The following is a 19,018-nucleotide window of genomic DNA, read 5'->3' on the forward strand; positions in this document are numbered from 1 at the left end:
GCACACCATATGAACAGTTTTCATTGCACTGCTACTGCGTTATTATCACGGACCGCCTAGACCACACCACACAAACGAGACACCGGAACCGGAATTGGGTTCGCTGGCAGAAGCGAAAAATCCCTATGTGATTGCTGCGAAGGCACAAACTGGACTGGGGTCTCTCGTTGCCAGTTGCTCCGTGTTGTGTGGTGACTTATTCGCATAACACTAGCATAGCGTGGCTAGTAGTGTCGGTATTTCGCCCTTTCGACCACGCGAATGACGTGTGCGAGAGAGAGTGCTTTCAGGTGTAAAGGACCTCCTGGCGTAGACCGTTTCCCTCGTACCAGCTACACAATCTTGCGAGCACGCTTGAGAGTAACAATGGAACTTGTGGTTGCAAGCAGTAAAGCGGGGAAAACTCCAGTAAAATCCACCGGTCTACACCGGAGAGCCTTCGAATCGGCATCGTGTTGTGGTCAGTGGAGCAATGGGTCAGATTGGGCAGGATTGGGCCGGGTATGTGCCGATGTTCTCCCTTTCAGAGAGAGACCGCAAAAAAGGTTCTTTGCATAACCGGGGTGTGTACGACGAATGGATTGACTCCATTCCGTTGGGGAGTGAACGCGATCAATAAAGTTTGCCGCTATGCTATTACTTGCGAGGGGTTTCCAATCCCTGTGCAGGATGTTCATACAAATCTCGTATGCGATGGGTTTGTTGAAATTTGTTTACATTTTTTCAATATTCTGTTTGCAAACACCTTTACCCATGCTTTAGCTTTCGATGCTTTGTTGTTGCGTGGATTTAGCGTGAGCTGAATTTAATAATGCAAAGATGACGATGATGGTATGTGCAACAGCGTGGGTTTCCACCATCTACCGCTCTAAACGGTGTCATTCAAAATGCGTCATATTCTCGAAATGGTAATAGAGTACGGGGACGCCTCGGTTGAGTAACTCTAGCAGCCATGAGTAACGTACTTACACGCCATCTAGCTATATCGGGGAAGGAATGTTACAATTAGCAATTCCACTGCAATTTGTCCATGGTATTTCCGATATTCCATTACTCACAACGTTTAGGGGAAATAAATACTGCTGGCTTGTTCTTTAACTTGCCACAATGCACCCAAGCGTTACCAAAAGTAAGACTAGTTCATTAATTAATCGGCCGCTCTAGATGGTAACGGATTTTAGCAGTTCAATTCAATAATGACCATACCATCTGCTGGAAACTGTCGGCTCCACAGCCGGAATGGAGTGCTATTTTTTCGCGCTATATTTAGGCGTTTGGAGTTGGTTCGTCTTTGAGTGAAGAAGATCACCCGAGCGCAAAGCAGTGCGTGGCGGTTCGATTTGGAATGGTTTCGATTCGATCGTTTCGCCAAACGCAAAAAAGAACACAGCGCCTCCGCCGCACAAATCATGCACCGTAAAGCGTAACTTCCGTGAAGGTCGTAGATCGTTGTTGCGATACGATAAACAGTGACGCCAAGTTTTGCCGCTTCTTTTTTCACGTGTACAACTGATCATGGTGTGAGTCACATCGCATCTCACGCTGCTAACCGGGGGAATAAATAACTTCCATTGATGAAATAATCACGACACCGGCAGCAGGAAGAAGAAAGCACGCTTTGTAAGGCATTGAAGAGTACAACTTTAAATCACCAGTACTCCCAGAAACTCCAGAACTGTCTGCCGCTAAAACTTGAATAGAACAAACATAATATTTACACAATGGTAACCGCCAGCAGAGATATTAACGTTGCGCTGCGTAGGACTTCCAGCAACTGTTGCTTGTGTTCACAGTAAGATAACTTTGCTGACAGCGTTCACTTCCAGCCGACCGGTCACTGTTTTCGATCCGTTCTCACCAGGGCCCAGATGCCGAATGAAGAAACCAGTTCCAGCGTGTACGCGTATAGGTCGCAGCCAAACTGCAACCCAGCGCAACAAACCGCCCCGTCGACTAGCTGTGTGGTGGTCGTGTTGCCGCCGGTGATGGCGCGTTACTCATAATATCCGGCGTCGCTTTAAATTTGACCTTGCAGCAGTCCGATAGTCCGATGCGGTGAATCTGTATCTGTAAGCGATCTTCTAAATTGCGTCCGTGTGTGGAGGTACCTTTCTGACTAATGAGGTCGGTTTAGCTGCACTCTAATACCATGCTATGGCCTGTGTCGCGTATCGTGGTGGGGGTTAGTAAACACAGAGAAGCTAATACATTCCACCTCGAGTGAGGGACTATCTCCACTACAACAATTTCAGCGTGTTCCCATGTTACAATTTCGATACTTAAAATCCCATTTCTCACCTAATCGATGGGCTCGGAAATCAAACTCAAAGGACTGACGGCGACGACGTGTAACGGAACACAATGTGGTAATGTGCATTTGCCCGCCGCATCATCCGCCGCGACCTCACCCAATGCTGCTCACAGACGGCACAGCACAGCACGGGGAAAAGCGAAGTCCTGCACGTGCGCGAGATACGGTATCGCAACGCTATCAACATCATCGCCCATTTCGATCGATTTCCGGCCGATAGGATCAGACGGCGGCGGATGGAACAATGCGCCATGGCGTGACACTGTCCTGTCCCATCCGGGGCATGGGGTCCAGGGATGGGTGCATAATTTACGACTTTCCATCACATTTTCACGCACGGGGGTGGGGGGAACACCCTTTGTTGAATCGTATTTCACGTGCACTGGAAGCGTTCACATATGTGGAACCGTTTCATCAGAGCATATTACACACATTGCACCCTTGGCCATGACCTGGTGTAGGAAGCATTCCGCAAGGAACACGACAAGGGGAAAGTAGTGCAGAGTGATGGAAATGGATGGATGATGAATCACTGGTTAGATGTTTACCAATGCTGAATAATTTCACTTTTTGTAGTGAATTGACACACATAAGTGGGATGGGATTTGCTGTACAAAACAGCAAACATATGGTCCAAGCTTATCACATCAATGAGTCACACTAATGGCATCGATAAGCCAAACCAAACAACGGAATTATCATCACCCAAAAAAAACGCAGTTTCTTACCTTTAAAAGCTCCTTTCGAAAAGTATCGATAGTAAAACACCAATAAGTAGAACTGTCACAATAACTAGCGGTTTGCTACACGGGAAAATGCACTACAATGCTGTTCGACTAGCGGGATACGGAGTCCAAAACCCGTTGCGTCCTAACCACTCCGAAAATATTTGACGAATAAGCTCTCGAATTTTGTGCCAGTGTTCGTCTTTCCGTTTTTCCTCACGGAAATGTTCTGCCATTTATCTCTTCTTTTTTGTTTTTTGTTTGGGGCGGTTTGTTTTGGGGTGGGAAATTACACCTCCCCAAGGGTGCGGCATCATGGGCCCGTTTTTTTTTTTTCGTTCTTCTTTTGGATCCACAACACGCCATCCCATGCCCGTTTATGCTGCCCGTTATGCGACCGTGTGCGATAAACTGTCGTGAGAAAAGTAATGAACGCGTGGCAGCTCGTATTTCTCTGCACTGTTTTGTCCCATCTCACCTCATTGGTGGGGCGAGCGTGAAACAGTCCCATTTCGGCTAAAAGTGTATTATAAACTAATGCACTCTTTACGTGTTTCGGTGCCAAACTTGTGTGGGTAAACTTTCGCGAAAGAAAATTGAATTTATTTCCAAAATTTTGAGAAACCGTACTACCGTAGGGGTTTTTGTTGGCGTCTTGCGTCCGGAGACCTAGAAGACAACCCAAACCATCTGGAATGGGGTTTGGTGTCTCGCCGCGTACGATATAACAATATCCCCTTGCTTACCCTGCCCTGTTGGCGGTTTGCCAACGTTTGGAATGGCGTACCCCCGTGTGTTAGCATGGATCTTCGGCTCCATTTCCAGCAGCAACTTCAGACTTCCCCGGTCTCAGTGGTCATAAAACGGACGCGCTTCGATGCTTTTGGTTGGCGGCCGGCCAAATAAGCAAGATTCACTTTCAATTCGATGTTCGTGCTGTGTGTGTGTGTACACCTTGGAAGGTATGTACCTTCAAATCACAGCATAATACATACGAGGACAAAACGCTACACTTCACGCATTGTATATTGTTTTCATCGCCAAAAAGGTTCGAAGCATACATGCACAAATAAATGCTGTGGAAGAAACCGATAAATCCATTTGCCAAAACGTACGAACGCGTATTGGCTATTCCAAAATTTTTGTCGCATGGTCTAATGGTTTTAGAACAACGACACACTATCTTTTCAAACGCGAAATATTTCAACGTGAAACATTTCGCTCGCGCTGTAGGCAATCTACGCAATGAGCGTTCACGCAATCAGAGTTGAAATTTGTGAAGCAGCCTTTGATTTACCCTTGGAATCTTGGGGAAATTGTTAAAGAAAACAGTTGTAATTCTTCATAGCCATTTCAAATTGATTCAATTACGAAAATGTTGCACAGGTGTAGTAACGTGTAACGTGTAATGTACATTACCAGTAATTCTTTTGTAGTAATAGATGTCTTCACTTCCTTGCTTTACTTCCACATGGGTGAGATCCGCATGCTCACTTTCCACTGCCATACGCACATGCAATATTATGAAATTGACCCCATGGAGAATCACGTTCCAACGTCGTGTTTCCGCAAAGTTCAATTCTCGCCTGACCGTTGTGTGAGTGTGTGTGTGTGTGCGTTGTTTGCATAGTGAGCAATATTGGCGCACGTGCACAACAGCTGACTGATCGATAAAGGCGACGTCGCGAGTAGATCGAACGAGAGCGAAACCTACCACAATTGAAATGCATTGCACGACCACACAAGGGCCGCGTGGTGGCGGTGGCAGAGTGCAAGAACATGTTTTGCACCGGCGCAGCATTGAAACATGGGAGAAGGATATAAAATCACGATCGCGATGTATCAACGGGAAGAAAACAGCTGTCCAACACGGTTGAATGTAAATTTATGCCCGGCCAAGTAACGGAAGCAGTGATCGACGCACTGCACGACCAATTCGACCTGACGGCCTTCTCGCAGGGTCGAAGGATGTCCACTCCTACCGCCGCCGCAACAAATACCAGGTGCCGTTACAATCACGCGGTGGGAAAGAAAGAATATTTTCCCAACCGGCTCACACGGCAAGCGGAACACTTTTCGAGCTTTTTCACAGCTTATTCGCATTAGGATCCACTGAATCTTAACAACTTCCCACTTCTCGATGCTCCTTTACGCAATGATAATAACGTTCAACTGCGCTGCGAGGTTACGGCACGACGGGAAACATATCGCAAACCAATCAGACACAAAGGCAACATTTCATCGTAAATAGGCCCGCTGCTGGTGGTACTATAAATAGCGCTACATGCCACTATTTGTCGTAGCTATTTGTTCTATCTGGCACCGCGCATCTTTCCAACTTCACGCAGGGATGTGACGTACGTACTCCTCCAGGCATGGAATTATGAACCAAATAATGTTTGCTTTGATGGTCGGGGAAGTAAGAACATCCAATGGGGAGTGATGGGTGAAATATTTTACAACACAATATACCTCCTGCGCCTACTCCAGAGCGCAAATAATGCGAAGGACTCGTTAAACTGTGAGGCGAAATCGCCATCTGAATGTCATTCACCTTCCACCGAAGCGATCACATGCTCCGAGTGACTACATTGGAATATAAATCGACTTATTTGCAGTGCTAGACCTCCCTCTGCCCATTCACACCAAGGCAGTGGACAGTAAGGCGTGGGAAGAATATGCTTATTGCCTGTCTACCTCGTTTACCTACATCCCGATGTCAACCTAACACAATCAATACGCGTACTCCCCACCAACCACTAGACGGCGAAGCGCAATCAGATCATTCACAAGTCCATTTCCCTGATGCCTATGCGTATGCCAGTAATATCAATTGTAAACAAATAAATTAAACATCCATCCCCGGTTTGTATGGTAGAATTAACCCCCACGTCCAGCATGACACCAGTTCCTGATACCTGATTTTCGTGCAGTTCAGATTGCAATGACTCAGAGGCTTCGTAGTTTTGAATCGCATCGAAGAGAGGGAATTCCTTCATAAACTATATGATGTGTGCTTCTGCCCAGTGCTCGGTTTCTTCTCTTCTGCCGCCTCTGATGCGCTGTGACAACTGATCGTATCGGTCTTTATAGCAATTGACTCGGAATTGGCTGTTACAATACCATAGCCATTGGCACGCGAATGTATTAAAAAACATAGCAATTGATGCGCCTTCATGCGCAGTTGCTGCTGGCGGTTCAAGACCATCACTAGGGCGATCATTTGGGTTGCGCTAAATGATCGATTCGGTTATGCATGGCTTCATGGATTTTGGAACTCCAGCAATCTCCAGTGGGTGGTGGTGGTTGATCAAATGGTATCGTATCGTTATGTGCCCAACAACCGAACTTGTTTGGATGGGTTTTCTAAACCAATTCCCTATTTACCTATTTACAACCATCGCTCATTGTTTTGTTTGCGGTACGAGTTATCGAATTTGTATCCACCATTGGCAACAGTAACGATCGTTAGACCATGTTTGACCAACGCATTTGATCGTTTGGCACCATTTGAAAGCGTTGCATGCTATGCAATCGTTTGAACGATTCGTATGGACATGCGAATATTCGCAAATGGCATCTATGCTTGGGAACAACAAAACTTTTGATCTCTTTCTTGTCCTACCCTCAGGGATCGTCGGATCTTCCGCCAGGTCCGCTTTTATCCGTGATATTGTCACCTTCGTATCAACACTGAATTCCCGGGTTGCTTACACTGACGATTACGCGATGACGTCACGCTGGTAGAGGACATTTCTTCAGTGATAATAAGCCCGAACAATGCCAATCGTAACGTGAAGCGCTGAAAATATTTGCTGAGATCATTTTTATGCTTCCCAAAAAGGACAACACTCGCGAATGGATGGAATCTTCCCTACAGCAACAGCATGGTGACGTTCATTGGTGACGTCGTCTCTTGGTCGGGGACCGTTCCAGAAGGACAAAGAAATTACATAATCTGCATGCCGTTCTTTACTGCTCTTGAGTGAAGCAGCAGCACCACTGCACCATAGAAACCGGTTTCAATGTTTTGCGGTATCCCGAATCAGGTTATCAAGCTTTCTTACACTGGAACCACTAAACCAAGAAAGAGAACAGATATAGATTTGTAAGAAACTTTCGTTTTCTTGCGCTCAAGAGCTGATTGCGCACGCGTTAAATGCGCAAAAAGTGTGCTGCCGCGTAATTCTACACAAATGTTAATGGAAAATACGATCTGGTTGTGTGATAGGAAAAATGGTAAACACGGGAAAAAAATGTCCAAGTTCCTCTTTTGTTGGAATATTTCCACAAAACAACTTTGCGTCAGTGCAAAACCTAGATCCGATTTTGCTTACAGCCTCTCGAACCGGTAAAAAGAGCCCATAAATAACATCTGCTTTGCAGGGCATTCAAGTTTAAACAATCAATAATAAATAACCGATAATGCTAATCTTATGCAATGCCGCTTTCGTCCGTAGCTCCAAGACTAAAACCGTGCTAATCTTGTTAATGCATCTCGTACACGTGCAAACAGATGCAAGGCAGCGGTCGTATGGGAGCGAGTGATAGGAGGTTGCTTTTACCTAATTTTCCATTCTCACGGAATGATTACAACGGTAGCTTGAAAAGCTCCAACTGGACGCTATCGGTATCAGCACAAACTGAAACACAATCGTTATCAGTCAAGTACCTTAAAAATGGGGGGGGCCCACTTTTGTCACGTGTGCGGGGTGTTGAAACATCGGAACTTCTAAGCCTCAAAACTAATGCGATCCATCAAGTATCCGGTAGCCTCCGGTGGACACATTTAGCATCCAGAAGCGATGTTTAATGTTGTTTCAAGTGTGGCGCAGTTGGGGACGCAGTTTGCTCTTGACCTAAGTTAATTAGCCGACGTACTTTAACGTGCAAAAGTAGTTTGGCGGCCGTTATCTATCGAACGGTTTGCTGCAGCTCAATAATTTATCAAGCATGCGTTTCGGTTTAATCTAATCATATCATGCAGCTCAAGTTATCAGTACTTGCAGACTTCTTGGCTAGTTACATCCCGAAGTGACCGGTATCGTTTCGCGAATTGTCCCCATCAATCGTGCATTGGTTTGGTAGACGCACTAACACCGTCTCAACCCGCAGAACCATACTAACGCTTCGTTACTTCCGATATGCCGCACTATGGGTTCCTCGCTACAATATGGTCGGAACTGGTGTTAGCATCATCATCGCTGAAAAATACAAACATCATGATTAAAAACAGGAATCAAACTAGACTAACACTGAAAATTGTTTGATTTGAACTAAGCTCTTACAACTATATTAATTGGACATTTGAATTCTGCTAAAAGCCAGTGATGCAAGCGGCTCACTCACCGTTTTAATTGCAACATTTCAGAACGATCGCACATGCAGCAACCTCGACCAGTGTGCTCGCCGATGTGCCGAGGCGGCGCTTGTTTTCTCGCGTACGCACCCACCATTCGTGGCTTGCCCGTGTGCTCAAGACGAACGATGGCCGAAAGCATTTAAGCGACTCGTGGAAGCATTGCGACAATTTAGATCGAACGCGGGTACGGCGTGGTACGGTGTTGCTTAGAATATCGCTCCGCAGACTCCAAGCCACACCAGGGTGATGATCGACCACCAGCAGACGATTAAGTGATCGACAGCAGTAGGCAAGTGTTTGCACCAACCTCTAACCGAAGCCGGCATTAGGGAGTTGAAAGTGGATTTAGTTGCTCTTTCTAGCGTAAATTGTTACAGGAATTTTGTTTTAAGTGTGTGAGTGAGTCACCGAAGAGTAGTGTTTTCTTATCGAAAAGTGTGTGTTATTCTCGCACCACGATGGGCCAACACGCACCGTCCGTGTTTCCTTTCTTTGGATTAGTTTTCGCACTGCGAAACTGGTGGTGGTTGAGAAGTGGATGAAAAGAACGTTGTATCATCAGCATTCATCCAGCAGCAGCTGCAGCAGCAGCAGCAGCAGGCACAGACAGTATGGTCGACAAGAGACCCATTCTTTATCAGTTGTTAGCTGTCGCATTCAAAGTGGCAGATGTTAGGTGCAGTGACTCTAGTAGTCGCCGGCGGTGTAAGTTGCTTCTGCCACATTTGTCTTCGCGGTGAAATGGCGTGCAAATGCGCAGTTGGCGCACAGTACGTATAGTGAAGTGAACTACTGTACAAGAGTGACGGATCAATCCGTTTTCCTGCAAAAAAAAGGAAAACATTCAATCGCAACAAAGGAAAACACATCTACCACGCGGCCAAGGCCTGCTGTGTGCTGTTGCGGATGGTCCGCAGAGCGACATCTCGCTTGTTTGTCAACTGCACATTGCACATGCAAACTGCACACTTCCTTAAGGATCAGCTGACGTGATATCATCGATTTCCTGTTTCCTTAGCCCCGACCCTCCCCGACTCCTCTACTAATGACTGTGTTTTGTTTCCCATTTCAGTACAGTGTACCACGTATTGTGTGTGCAGTGCAGTGTAGCTTGTGTATAAGAAAAAGACCCCAATCGACGGGACGGGTTTTGTCCCAGTTCCCATAATATTCTGGAACCGTGCGTGCTGTAAAATGAAACCAGCAGCGGTAGTGCTCGGTGGAATGCAACCGATAATTGAAGAATATTTCAAGCTGATTCCGTTCTAGCGCACCCTCGTGGCAAAAACTCAAACAACGTGACAAAACAACCCAGTACACACCAAGTACCTTTTTTTCTACAAATCTCTTCCTCAACATTCGTTCATGGCTGTGATAAAACGGTGAAAACACACTTAAAACCATTCGAGTCTTGTCATTCCATCCGGGGACACGAACGACAAAGCGGACAAAACATTATACCCCGCAAAGATAGTGCTGTGAGTAAGATTAAGTTGCAGTTGCAGTTGAGTATTAGACGCATCATCAGGCCAGATATTATATGTTTGTTGCCGCTGTATCGAGCGACGTGATATCGAACGGTTCCGATTCAAAATGACGGGGTAAGTTATCGGTGATTTTACGTTCCCATGCACTGCCATGTGCGGCGATCTGCGAGAGATGTGTCAGGGCCACCTTGGGCTTGTGTCTGGCACGCCCGCAATAGATGTCCAGGGGAATAGAATCAGCATGTTATCATTTGCAGATAGTGTACCAGATAAATGTCTCATGATGCGAACGGGGGGGGGGGCTTTCCGTTTCTTTTTTCTCTCACAGGAAAGATTCGGTAGTGCTGGTGGACAAAGACACGACCCCACAAATTATGGCCAACGCAGAGAAGGGCGTGACGGTTACGCTGGCTAACGTCGAAAGCCACCCAAACAAAGCGGCCGAACGTGGCAAGGCAATGCGCCAGGTGATAGCCGCATTCATAGCCAACATGGGTACGATCAACACCGGACTCATCTTTGGCTTCTCGGCCGTGGTAATTCCGCAGCTGCAGGCCCCGGATTCGCTTATCCCGGTCGACGAAAGTCAATCATCGTGGGTGGGTACGTATCAGCTTGAATTCCATAGCGCAGCACAGTTCTGCCACGAATCGTGATCGTCGCCTGGGCGCAGGAAGTACGGAAAATTATTTGAACCCAGTGCAGTCTCACTCCCTCCGGCGGAGTGAACTTACCACCGGCGGATACAAGGACATCGGAAGTCAATCACTTCGCGCCGAGATCGTGTACGTGTGTGCAGTCGTGAGGCTCTACGTATACATCACCAGCCACGGCTAAATTTAGCCGGTCTGTTTGCATACGATCCGAGCACTCACCGCTCGTCGCGTGACGTGTCCGTCGTATGCTCACTGTCTCACGTCAGCTGATCCGATGAAGCGAACAATATTGCTCGCATGCCGATGCACTCTTGGTCTGGTGCATCGTTATAGGAACTTTGAGGCGGCACCTGTGCACCACACGCTTGCCGTCGACCAATACGGCTGCGAAACACGGACAGATCTTTAACCTTTGATCTTACAGGCAGTTGGTGTTGCTTATGGTTGATCAACAACCTAGCAAGCGTTGCCGCGTGGTAGGAAAGATATGCACTTTTTTTGTCAACAAGTGTGCACATGTTTTGCTTCAATATCGCAATGAATCGATGCGAACTAATGCGAGGTTTTAAAACTGCGGAAATCGGTTGATGATTAGAAGTGACACCCGCTTTTCACCCAGCAGTGTCCTATCATATAGTGTAGACAATGTAGAACAACTACTATGATCTAGTCTTCTGCTCCTCATCACTTAGTACGCTGGGGCCCGTAGTAACCGCTTCTTCTATTGGCAACATACAATGCGCAGTGTCCAACGGGAAAACGGGAAATGATCTCGATGGCAACAACGAGCTGGTGACGTATCGTTTATTAACTTATTTTTAGCAGCGATGCAGCACGACGAATAACCCACCCCAACACTATTGCCGATGTCTTCGAAATGGTTTGTCGATTGTGTTCTAATGTTGTCTTCCGACTCGTGGCACGGAAGGGAAGGCAAAACGCACACGTGCCGTTTATTCTGAGCACTCAACGTACGACAGTGTACATGATGCCCTGTGCGAGAGCCCCAGAATGGGTTCCCTACACTAGCAACGTCTTGCAAGGCAGGTTCCAATTGATATAGAAAAACAAACAGTGCCAATACGTTGGCTCTGTATGGTGTTCCGTCTAATCTTCACCGGAAAAGAAGAAAATATTACTAATATGCTCTATCGACACCGGTTTTGTTTGAACTGTGTGTGACAGGGTTCGTGGGGGCCGTTTTATTTACTGCTTTTTCTTGGCTCGTGTACTGCGTGCTATCGATCCGCATGATATGTGTCCCCCCTTCCCGCCTCTACTGATTGATAAAGGGAGACATTAGGCGAATTAGGGAATATAATTGTTGAGACAATCAACATTGCTAAACGATTGTCAGCCCCAGCGAGTACGCTCCATTGAACGTGATCGTGGTGGTAGTTTATCTGCGGCCGTTTTGCCGTTTTACCCTGACCCAGTTTCAACTTTGTCCCTCTCGCAGGGTGTCCACCGTTGCTGTGAAGCCTCCAGTCAATGGTCGAAACATCGAGAGCTCGCCGTCGCAAGCCGTCGGTGGTGGTCATCGTTCTATTGATTTTGCCTTGCGTCATGCTGGGCGAATCATATGGGAAGGACGCATCCTTTCGATAGCGCCCGCATTCATACCCGGTTCGAGCTGGTTCCAGTTGTTCATTGTTGGTCAATGGCTTGACCGGGGATGACGCGACATCCCGTTTGCCACCTACCGTGATAACGATCGAGCGCGAATATACCGCGCGAAGCCAGACCATTCGTCTTATAGATCACGCTTAATTACTATCACGCATCTGCTGCATGTCGCCTTACGGTTGCACGCATTGCTGGTGGCATGAATTGTTGATAAATCGATGCCCACAATCGACTCTAGCGAGTTGCCTTTAATTTCGTTTAACTACGAACGTCTATGAACGGAAGTAAACAACCATTTGCGAATGGGATCACACCTTAACTGATGTCTTCGATCCGTAGACATAGGCGAGGTTTCATAATGTGCTGTCTTTTGAAGGAGACAAACAGGATCTAAGATAAGGGTGACGATGTCGCATGTACCACACAAGTGCTTGGGCGATGGGTTTGCGAATCATTGTTCAAACTCACACCGCGTTTATCGGTCTCATCCAAAGTTCAAATGTGCACGCCCTGCAATGACGACAACCAGCTGACATGTGAAGCCATCCAGCTTTTCTTGACACACATTCGCACAATCCCTCTACTATTTGGCCAGTCAGTTCATTATCCTTGCATAATGAAGAGACGATAATTTTTGACACTCGTTTGGTCGTCAAGTTGAAGAGCCGAGCGTCCAGTCTATATGGAATTCGCTAGAATCGGCCCAGGCAAATGTTGTTATAAGGATTCCTTACGAATTTCCCCATGCTCACACCCCAATGATTTCATTCCCTCCCACTGTCCATGAAGAAAACGACCACACAAAAAGGGTCCATCAATCTCATTGTCATGCGTAACGCACACAGTCTAACTAACGCGACAACGTATTGCTCTTTTTGTTGGCAATGCTCTCGAGGGCGTTGGATATGCCATTATTTGTCTAACCATAAAGTGATAAGAAAGCGGCGAACGCGTCTCAATCCATGAAACTGACGGTGGATTGTTGTTGTGTGGCTGAGCGTATATATGCCCACAAAAGATAGTTGAAGCATCGGTGGCAATGCAATGATGAAATTTACGATAACGCACATCACACGTGGTAGCTGGAAGTTTGTTTATGAAACACAACCGAGCGTGAAAACAATTCGGCTTTTGCGTGCTTCATAATGCTGTCGTTTGTTGGCAAAAAAATGACACAAAATATTTACATTTGGGATGTTTCAATTGCTTAGTTTTACAATGCATCACACACATCATTGTTTTGCAGATGTTTTCCATTTCCAATTCCAGTGAAAATTGCGCTTCATGCGCTTCTCATGCTGCAATGCGCGAAAAATTGTTTCGCTTCTGCCTTACAGCTGGACCATCGATCACGTTGTTTATGTATGGTGGTGGTGTCAAGTTTTGTAAAAAAAAACCTACATACCAAAGCGTCCTTGCTGATGGCTCCACGTGACTCGCCTCTACTCTAGATTGTATTCCCGTGATCTGATTCATCGTGACGTAATCCGCCCCGAAGCAACACTCTCATACCGTGCCTTCCTTTTCTCCGCAGCGTCCTTATCAGCGATTGGAACCCCGATCGGATGTCTGCTGAGCGGATACGTGATGGACAACTTCGGACGCAAGAAAGCACTGATAGCAACGCAAATCCCGACGATCATTGGATGGATCATCATCGCTTGTGCGTCAAACGTGGGAATGATCTACGCTGGCCGCGTCCTGACTGGCTTCGGTTCCGGCATGGTCGGTGCTCCGGCCCGTGTCTACACGTCTGAAGTAACCCAGCCACATCTGCGCGGTATGCTGTGTGCCCTCGCTTCGACCGGCATCAGTTTGGGTGTGCTGATCCAATACACGCTCGGTGCGTTCACGACGTGGAAATTCCTGTCTGGCGTATCGGTGATCGTCCCGATAGCAGCGCTTATATTAATGCTGCTTATGCCGGAAACCCCCAACTATCTCGTTTCGAAGCAGAAGCCCGAAAAAGCACGCCGAAGTTTGGCACGGTTGCGCGGTTCCAGCTACAACATCGATCGTGAGGTCGAACAGCTGCAAGCGTTCGCTGCCAAGACCAACGCTAGCGGCAAGAAGAAGCTCAGTTTGCGTGAAACGATACTGGCTCTGGTACATCCGTCCTGCCTGAAACCGTTCGCCATCCTGACAATCTACTTCATGATGTATCAGTTTAGCGGCGTCAACACGATAACGTTCTATGCGGTTGAAATCTTCCGAGACTCGGGAACGAAGCTGGACAAGAACACCTGCACCATCCTGCTTGGCGTTGTACGGCTGATTTTCACTATTGTTGGTGCCATTATGCTGCGTCGTTGTGGCCGGCGTCCACTAACCTTCATATCTGGCATCGGTTGTGGTGTCACAATGATTGGGCTCGGTGTCTATCTGAAGTGCAAGCACGGCTGGGACCTGGCAGATCCACCGATCGAACCCACTGCCACATGGTTCCCGGTTGCTTGCATCTTCATCTTCATCATCACGTGTACGCTTGGCTTTCTGATCGTACCATGGGTTATGATCGGCGAGCTGTACCCGATGAAGGTGCGCGGATTAGTTGGTGGTTTCACGACCTGCATGGCACACAGCTTCGTGTTCATTGTCGTCAAAACTTATCCCTTTCTGACCCACGTGCTGGAACGCCACGGTACCTTCATCCTGTACGGATGCTTTTCCTTCGCCGGTAAGTGGTCGTTCAGCATTTTATTTTAAACGCTTGTGACTTTGTTTTAACTTCGTTTTATTTCGTTCCAGGAACCGTCTTCTTCTATCTTTGCTTGCCAGAAACTAAGGGAAAGACATTGCAAGAGATTGAAGACTACTTCTCAGGCCGTACCAAGACGCTTAAGAAAGCGAAACCGGGAAGCAACGATCAGCAGGATGGCCAGCAGCTTCTTGCCAACGGTACAAAGCCATCGGTGCTTTCACCGCAAAAGAACGCATTGCTTCCGTAACGGTGTGTGAACTATGTTACCCAGCCGGTGCTTAGAGACAGATCTGCCCTCAAATACAATTGAAGCACCGGCACCATCCCTGAAACCGTAACCAATCCGGATCCGTTTTTTGCTCCTAAGTCACATACTTTGTTAAGATTTCCTACTGTCATACGAAGCTGATTGAGGCGATATTCTGCAAAAACACAGGCAACAAGAGCAGTGCAGTCAACAAACCCAGGAACGTTTTGTATAATGCACAGAACTTCATCGCTACAATATTTCATGTCCCGTTTATTTTACCCAGTCAGACACTAAGTATTATCTGCATTACGGTATGCGGTTAGGAAACTAATGTAGTTAGAATGTACAATTTATACGAACGACTCAAAACGGGTAGACGAACGAGATGATGTCTCGAGCTGCGTCCGACACTCTTCTCACAAGGAACAACACTACGAAGGGAAACTTAGCGTCGCAGACATGCAACAAATCAACATTTAAAAAGGCTGCAAAACACTATATCCTCAAACTAGTAATTGAAACATTCGCCAAAAGTGCCTGATCATTGATATGGAGCAGAAAAGCAAATGTTGCAACATGTATAGCCTACACCAAAAGGCATAGAAAAGTACTCGGTCGTTAAAAACGCAACCGTTGTAATGCGCACACCAAGCCTGTTGTAGTACTTAAGGAATAGGATTTAGTAAAACTAACTTAGCAAACTCATAGAACGCATCAGACATGAAAGTGCAATCACCCAAATGCCAAACGAGATTGCATAGATTCTTATGTACACAACCAACAATAAAACAGCAATTACTCAATGAAGTTTTATAGGCAGCGCGTTTAAGTCACATTCGTTCCCTTTCCCACACAGTTCAAATTAGCACTTTCTTAATGGTTCTTGATTTAACAGTTCAATATTTTGTTAGCTAATTCGCGCTCTCAATTCTCTGTTTTCTGTGGAATCACTTCCATTCGTAATGACGATAATCAGAACAAGTAAATATGGAATTTAAATACTTACCTGTTAGGCCACTCTGCCGGCGATCTAGAGCTGTAGCATCGACATTGCCTGTCAATGTTTCATACTGGCCATTTAGTGGGTCATCTTGTCCCACCGAAGCCTGAAGAAAGCGATGTATTGCACAACAGTGAAATTGCGATGTAAAGTTTCAGAACTTCGTCTTTGCATCCGGATATTAGATCCTTCACCGAGGATAAATTGCCGTAGCATTTAGGATGCATATTACATATAAAAGGATACATTTAGAATTCCCCTTTCTCTTCCTTTTTATATTTAGTTTTTTTCCTCCTTTTCTTATCCTCGGCACGCCATAGATCTTCCATGAGTTGAACCATCACCATGGACGCTTGGACAATCACACCGTAATACTCACTTCACAGTACTCCTGAGCCTCCTTTACTGTGGGTTTTGCGGTTTGGACCATTCTACGCTTAAGATCAGATGATCGTAACCATAACCATTGAGAACATCGATCGCGGTAGCTGCATCGCGGCGGGAACGGAAATGAACATAGGCAAACCCTTTGCACAGCCCAGTGCTTTTGTCCCGAGACAGAAACATCTTGGTGTGTGGGCCGAATTTTTTAACCAACTCCTCCAAATCGGCTTCCGTCATGGCTTCGGAAAGATTCGAAATACGAATCGCACTCGTATCGTCACGTCCACGCATTGCACCACCAATGCCAGCCTTGCCTTGAGTTTCCTTCATGTGCGGCGGAACATATTTGCCCGGTTTGCTGGATGTGGTTGTTTCCGGTACCGCTGAAAAGAAAAAAAAAACAACCGTACTGATTAGCTTGCCACGTTACTACAAAGGTTTGTATTAATGTACACTTACGAGCTACCGCCGGCTTGGTGGGCTTATCGAACGCGCTATTCTTGTACGGGCAGTGGAATGACCAATGCTCTCCTTCGCAAGTACGACACTTGACGATGTTCTTCATCGAATCCAGCACATTTTCATTCTTCTGCTCTTCCTCCTTGTTGGTGATGAACTGCATGAAAACATCTTCCGAGACCATGGTTGTTTGCGGGTTAGGTCCTGGACGATCCCCGGCCGAATCGCCAAACTTGGACAGACTCTTCCTTCTAGCCACACACTTCGGCACCACAATCCGGCTGATTTTGTATGTGCGCACCACCTTCACCTTCTTGTCGTCCTTGTTGTACTTGTACTCGGTTACGATCTTTTGCCCATTTTCGATAACTTCAGATGGTGGTGGGAGGGACGCCGTATCCGACTCAACTTCATCCGCCCACGAAGATTTGATATCGTCCAATGCTGGCATTGCGGCTTACAATGGTATCTCTGCAATCAGATGCAAAATCTATTTAGAAAAATTTTCCTGTAAAACATGAACCATACAGCATCCTCCTTTGACAACCCTGAAGTTTCGGCAAAAGTAGAAACGTCATCTGCCACAGTACGAGCATGTGCTTGAACACCGAAAAAGTCGCAGTTTGCCATTTTATCGAACCCATTCATGAATTCCCACTAGGCTATAGATATCAAACAACACTTACCACTATCACGCAATACTACCTGCGATGAAACGCAGCGGAAAATCGGCTTTTTGTGGACGAAAAACGTAAACGCGGTCCACCTTGATTTCGTCACTGGATTACAAATGGCAGATGGCTGTCAAAGGTGACAGCACAGTCACAGACAAAATAGTTCCACGGGGGATTATTAATGCAAATACACATGCCGTTATCATGTTTGAATTGTTCCGTTTACGTAGAAAATAATAAGTAAAACGTTTGTTTTTTAATTGCATTTCATTGTGATGCTGATGGATAAAAATTGTAGAGCATATTGAAACTTACATTGCCTTGTGGTCACCGGAAAGGCCATTAGTGTCATTGGATAGTATAGGTGCCAAAATGCAATGAAATAGTTTCGATGGTGGAACAATCGCAAAAACTCTTCGTATTGGAATTATGGACAAGTTCAACTACTCAGCTTTACTTTTACACACAATCCTTGCTGAAGGGTGTTTTGGAAGGTAAGCTGGAAGCTGTGTCTGCAGAATTATGCACTAATTTCCTCGACAGTTCCATAGGATTATACCAATACCACAATCAGTACATCGTCATCAAAAGCATTCCTTACAACAGTCCTGACTATGCCTACAAGGCTGTTCTGAAAGAGCACATGATCCTTTCCCGAATCCGTCATCCACGAATCATACAATATCTGGGATACTTTCAAACATCAGAGAGCTGGAATATTATGCTGGAATTTGCAGAGCATGGCAGCTTGGCTGCTTTTCTTGAGCGTCGCTCCGACCAAAGGGCTTTCCTGAATCAACACACCGTAATGGTGAAATTTGCTGACATAGCAGACGGCCTTATCTACCTACATCAGAAATATGTTATTCACCGTGACCTGAAACCCGCCAACATACTCATTTCTATGGACAACAGACTGAAATTGGCTGACTTTGGTATATCAAAGATTATGCACGACAACGACTTTAACCGGACTATCATTGGAACGCCTATTTACATGGCTCCCGAAGTAGCTCGTGGTAAGGATTATGATTACAAGAGCGATGTATGGGCGTTGGGCATTGTTTTCTACGAACTGTGTATGCTGGAACACCCCTTCGTGAATTGTCTCGGCAAGAGCCGGAAGCAGAAATTTCGCGTACCACAAATTGACTACGAAGGACGTGGATATTCTCGCTCCGTGCAGATGCTATGTGATATGATGATACAGAAAGATCTGTCGAAGCGCTGGACGCTGGAGAACATTATGAAGGAAATCCACGTGCTACAGTTAATGAATCGTACGGCGATTTAATGCAATGCATTTATTTTACACACTTCTCGACCATGCCATTTGACCAACTCATCGTAGTATGTATCTGTTCCTATCAAAGCTTTTAGTCG

The 19,018-nt window shown here is 46.2% G+C and overlaps 3 protein-coding genes across 4 annotated transcripts; 2 read left to right on the forward strand and 1 right to left on the reverse strand.

Annotated features, from left to right (window-relative positions):
• Window positions 1-9,991: 9,991 nt before the first annotated feature.
• LOC128715993 (facilitated trehalose transporter Tret1-2 homolog) lies at window positions 9,992-15,115 on the forward strand. Its single transcript, XM_053810914.1, has 4 exons — window positions 9,992-9,999; window positions 10,214-10,488; window positions 13,702-14,844; window positions 14,916-15,115. The coding sequence occupies exons 1-4, from the start codon at window positions 9,992-9,994 to the stop codon at window positions 15,113-15,115; spliced, it is 1,626 nt and encodes a 541-aa protein (XP_053666889.1).
• Window positions 15,116-16,520: 1,405 nt separating this feature from the next.
• On the reverse strand, window positions 16,521-17,412 carry LOC128711997 (eukaryotic translation initiation factor 3 subunit G). 2 transcript variants are annotated; one of them, XM_053806891.1, is made up of 2 exons: window positions 16,962-17,412; window positions 16,521-16,885 (listed from the first exon to the last, which is right to left on the reverse strand). In XM_053806891.1, the coding sequence occupies exons 1-2, from the start codon at window positions 17,410-17,412 to the stop codon at window positions 16,521-16,523; spliced, it is 816 nt and encodes a 271-aa protein (XP_053662866.1). The 2 variants fall into 2 exon arrangements, with proteins under 2 accessions (XP_053662866.1, XP_053662865.1); XM_053806890.1 differs by having other exon boundaries at window positions 16,956-17,412.
• Window positions 17,413-18,064: 652 nt separating this feature from the next.
• LOC128713287 (uncharacterized) lies at window positions 18,065-18,929 on the forward strand. Its single transcript, XM_053808148.1, has 2 exons — window positions 18,065-18,129; window positions 18,179-18,929. The coding sequence occupies exons 1-2, from the start codon at window positions 18,065-18,067 to the stop codon at window positions 18,927-18,929; spliced, it is 816 nt and encodes a 271-aa protein (XP_053664123.1).
• Window positions 18,930-19,018: the final 89 nt, after the last annotated feature.

Source organism: Anopheles marshallii, chromosome 3, assembly GCF_943734725.1.
Source record: "Anopheles marshallii chromosome 3, idAnoMarsDA_429_01, whole genome shotgun sequence".
Taxonomy (NCBI): Eukaryota; Metazoa; Arthropoda; class Insecta; order Diptera; family Culicidae; genus Anopheles; species Anopheles marshallii.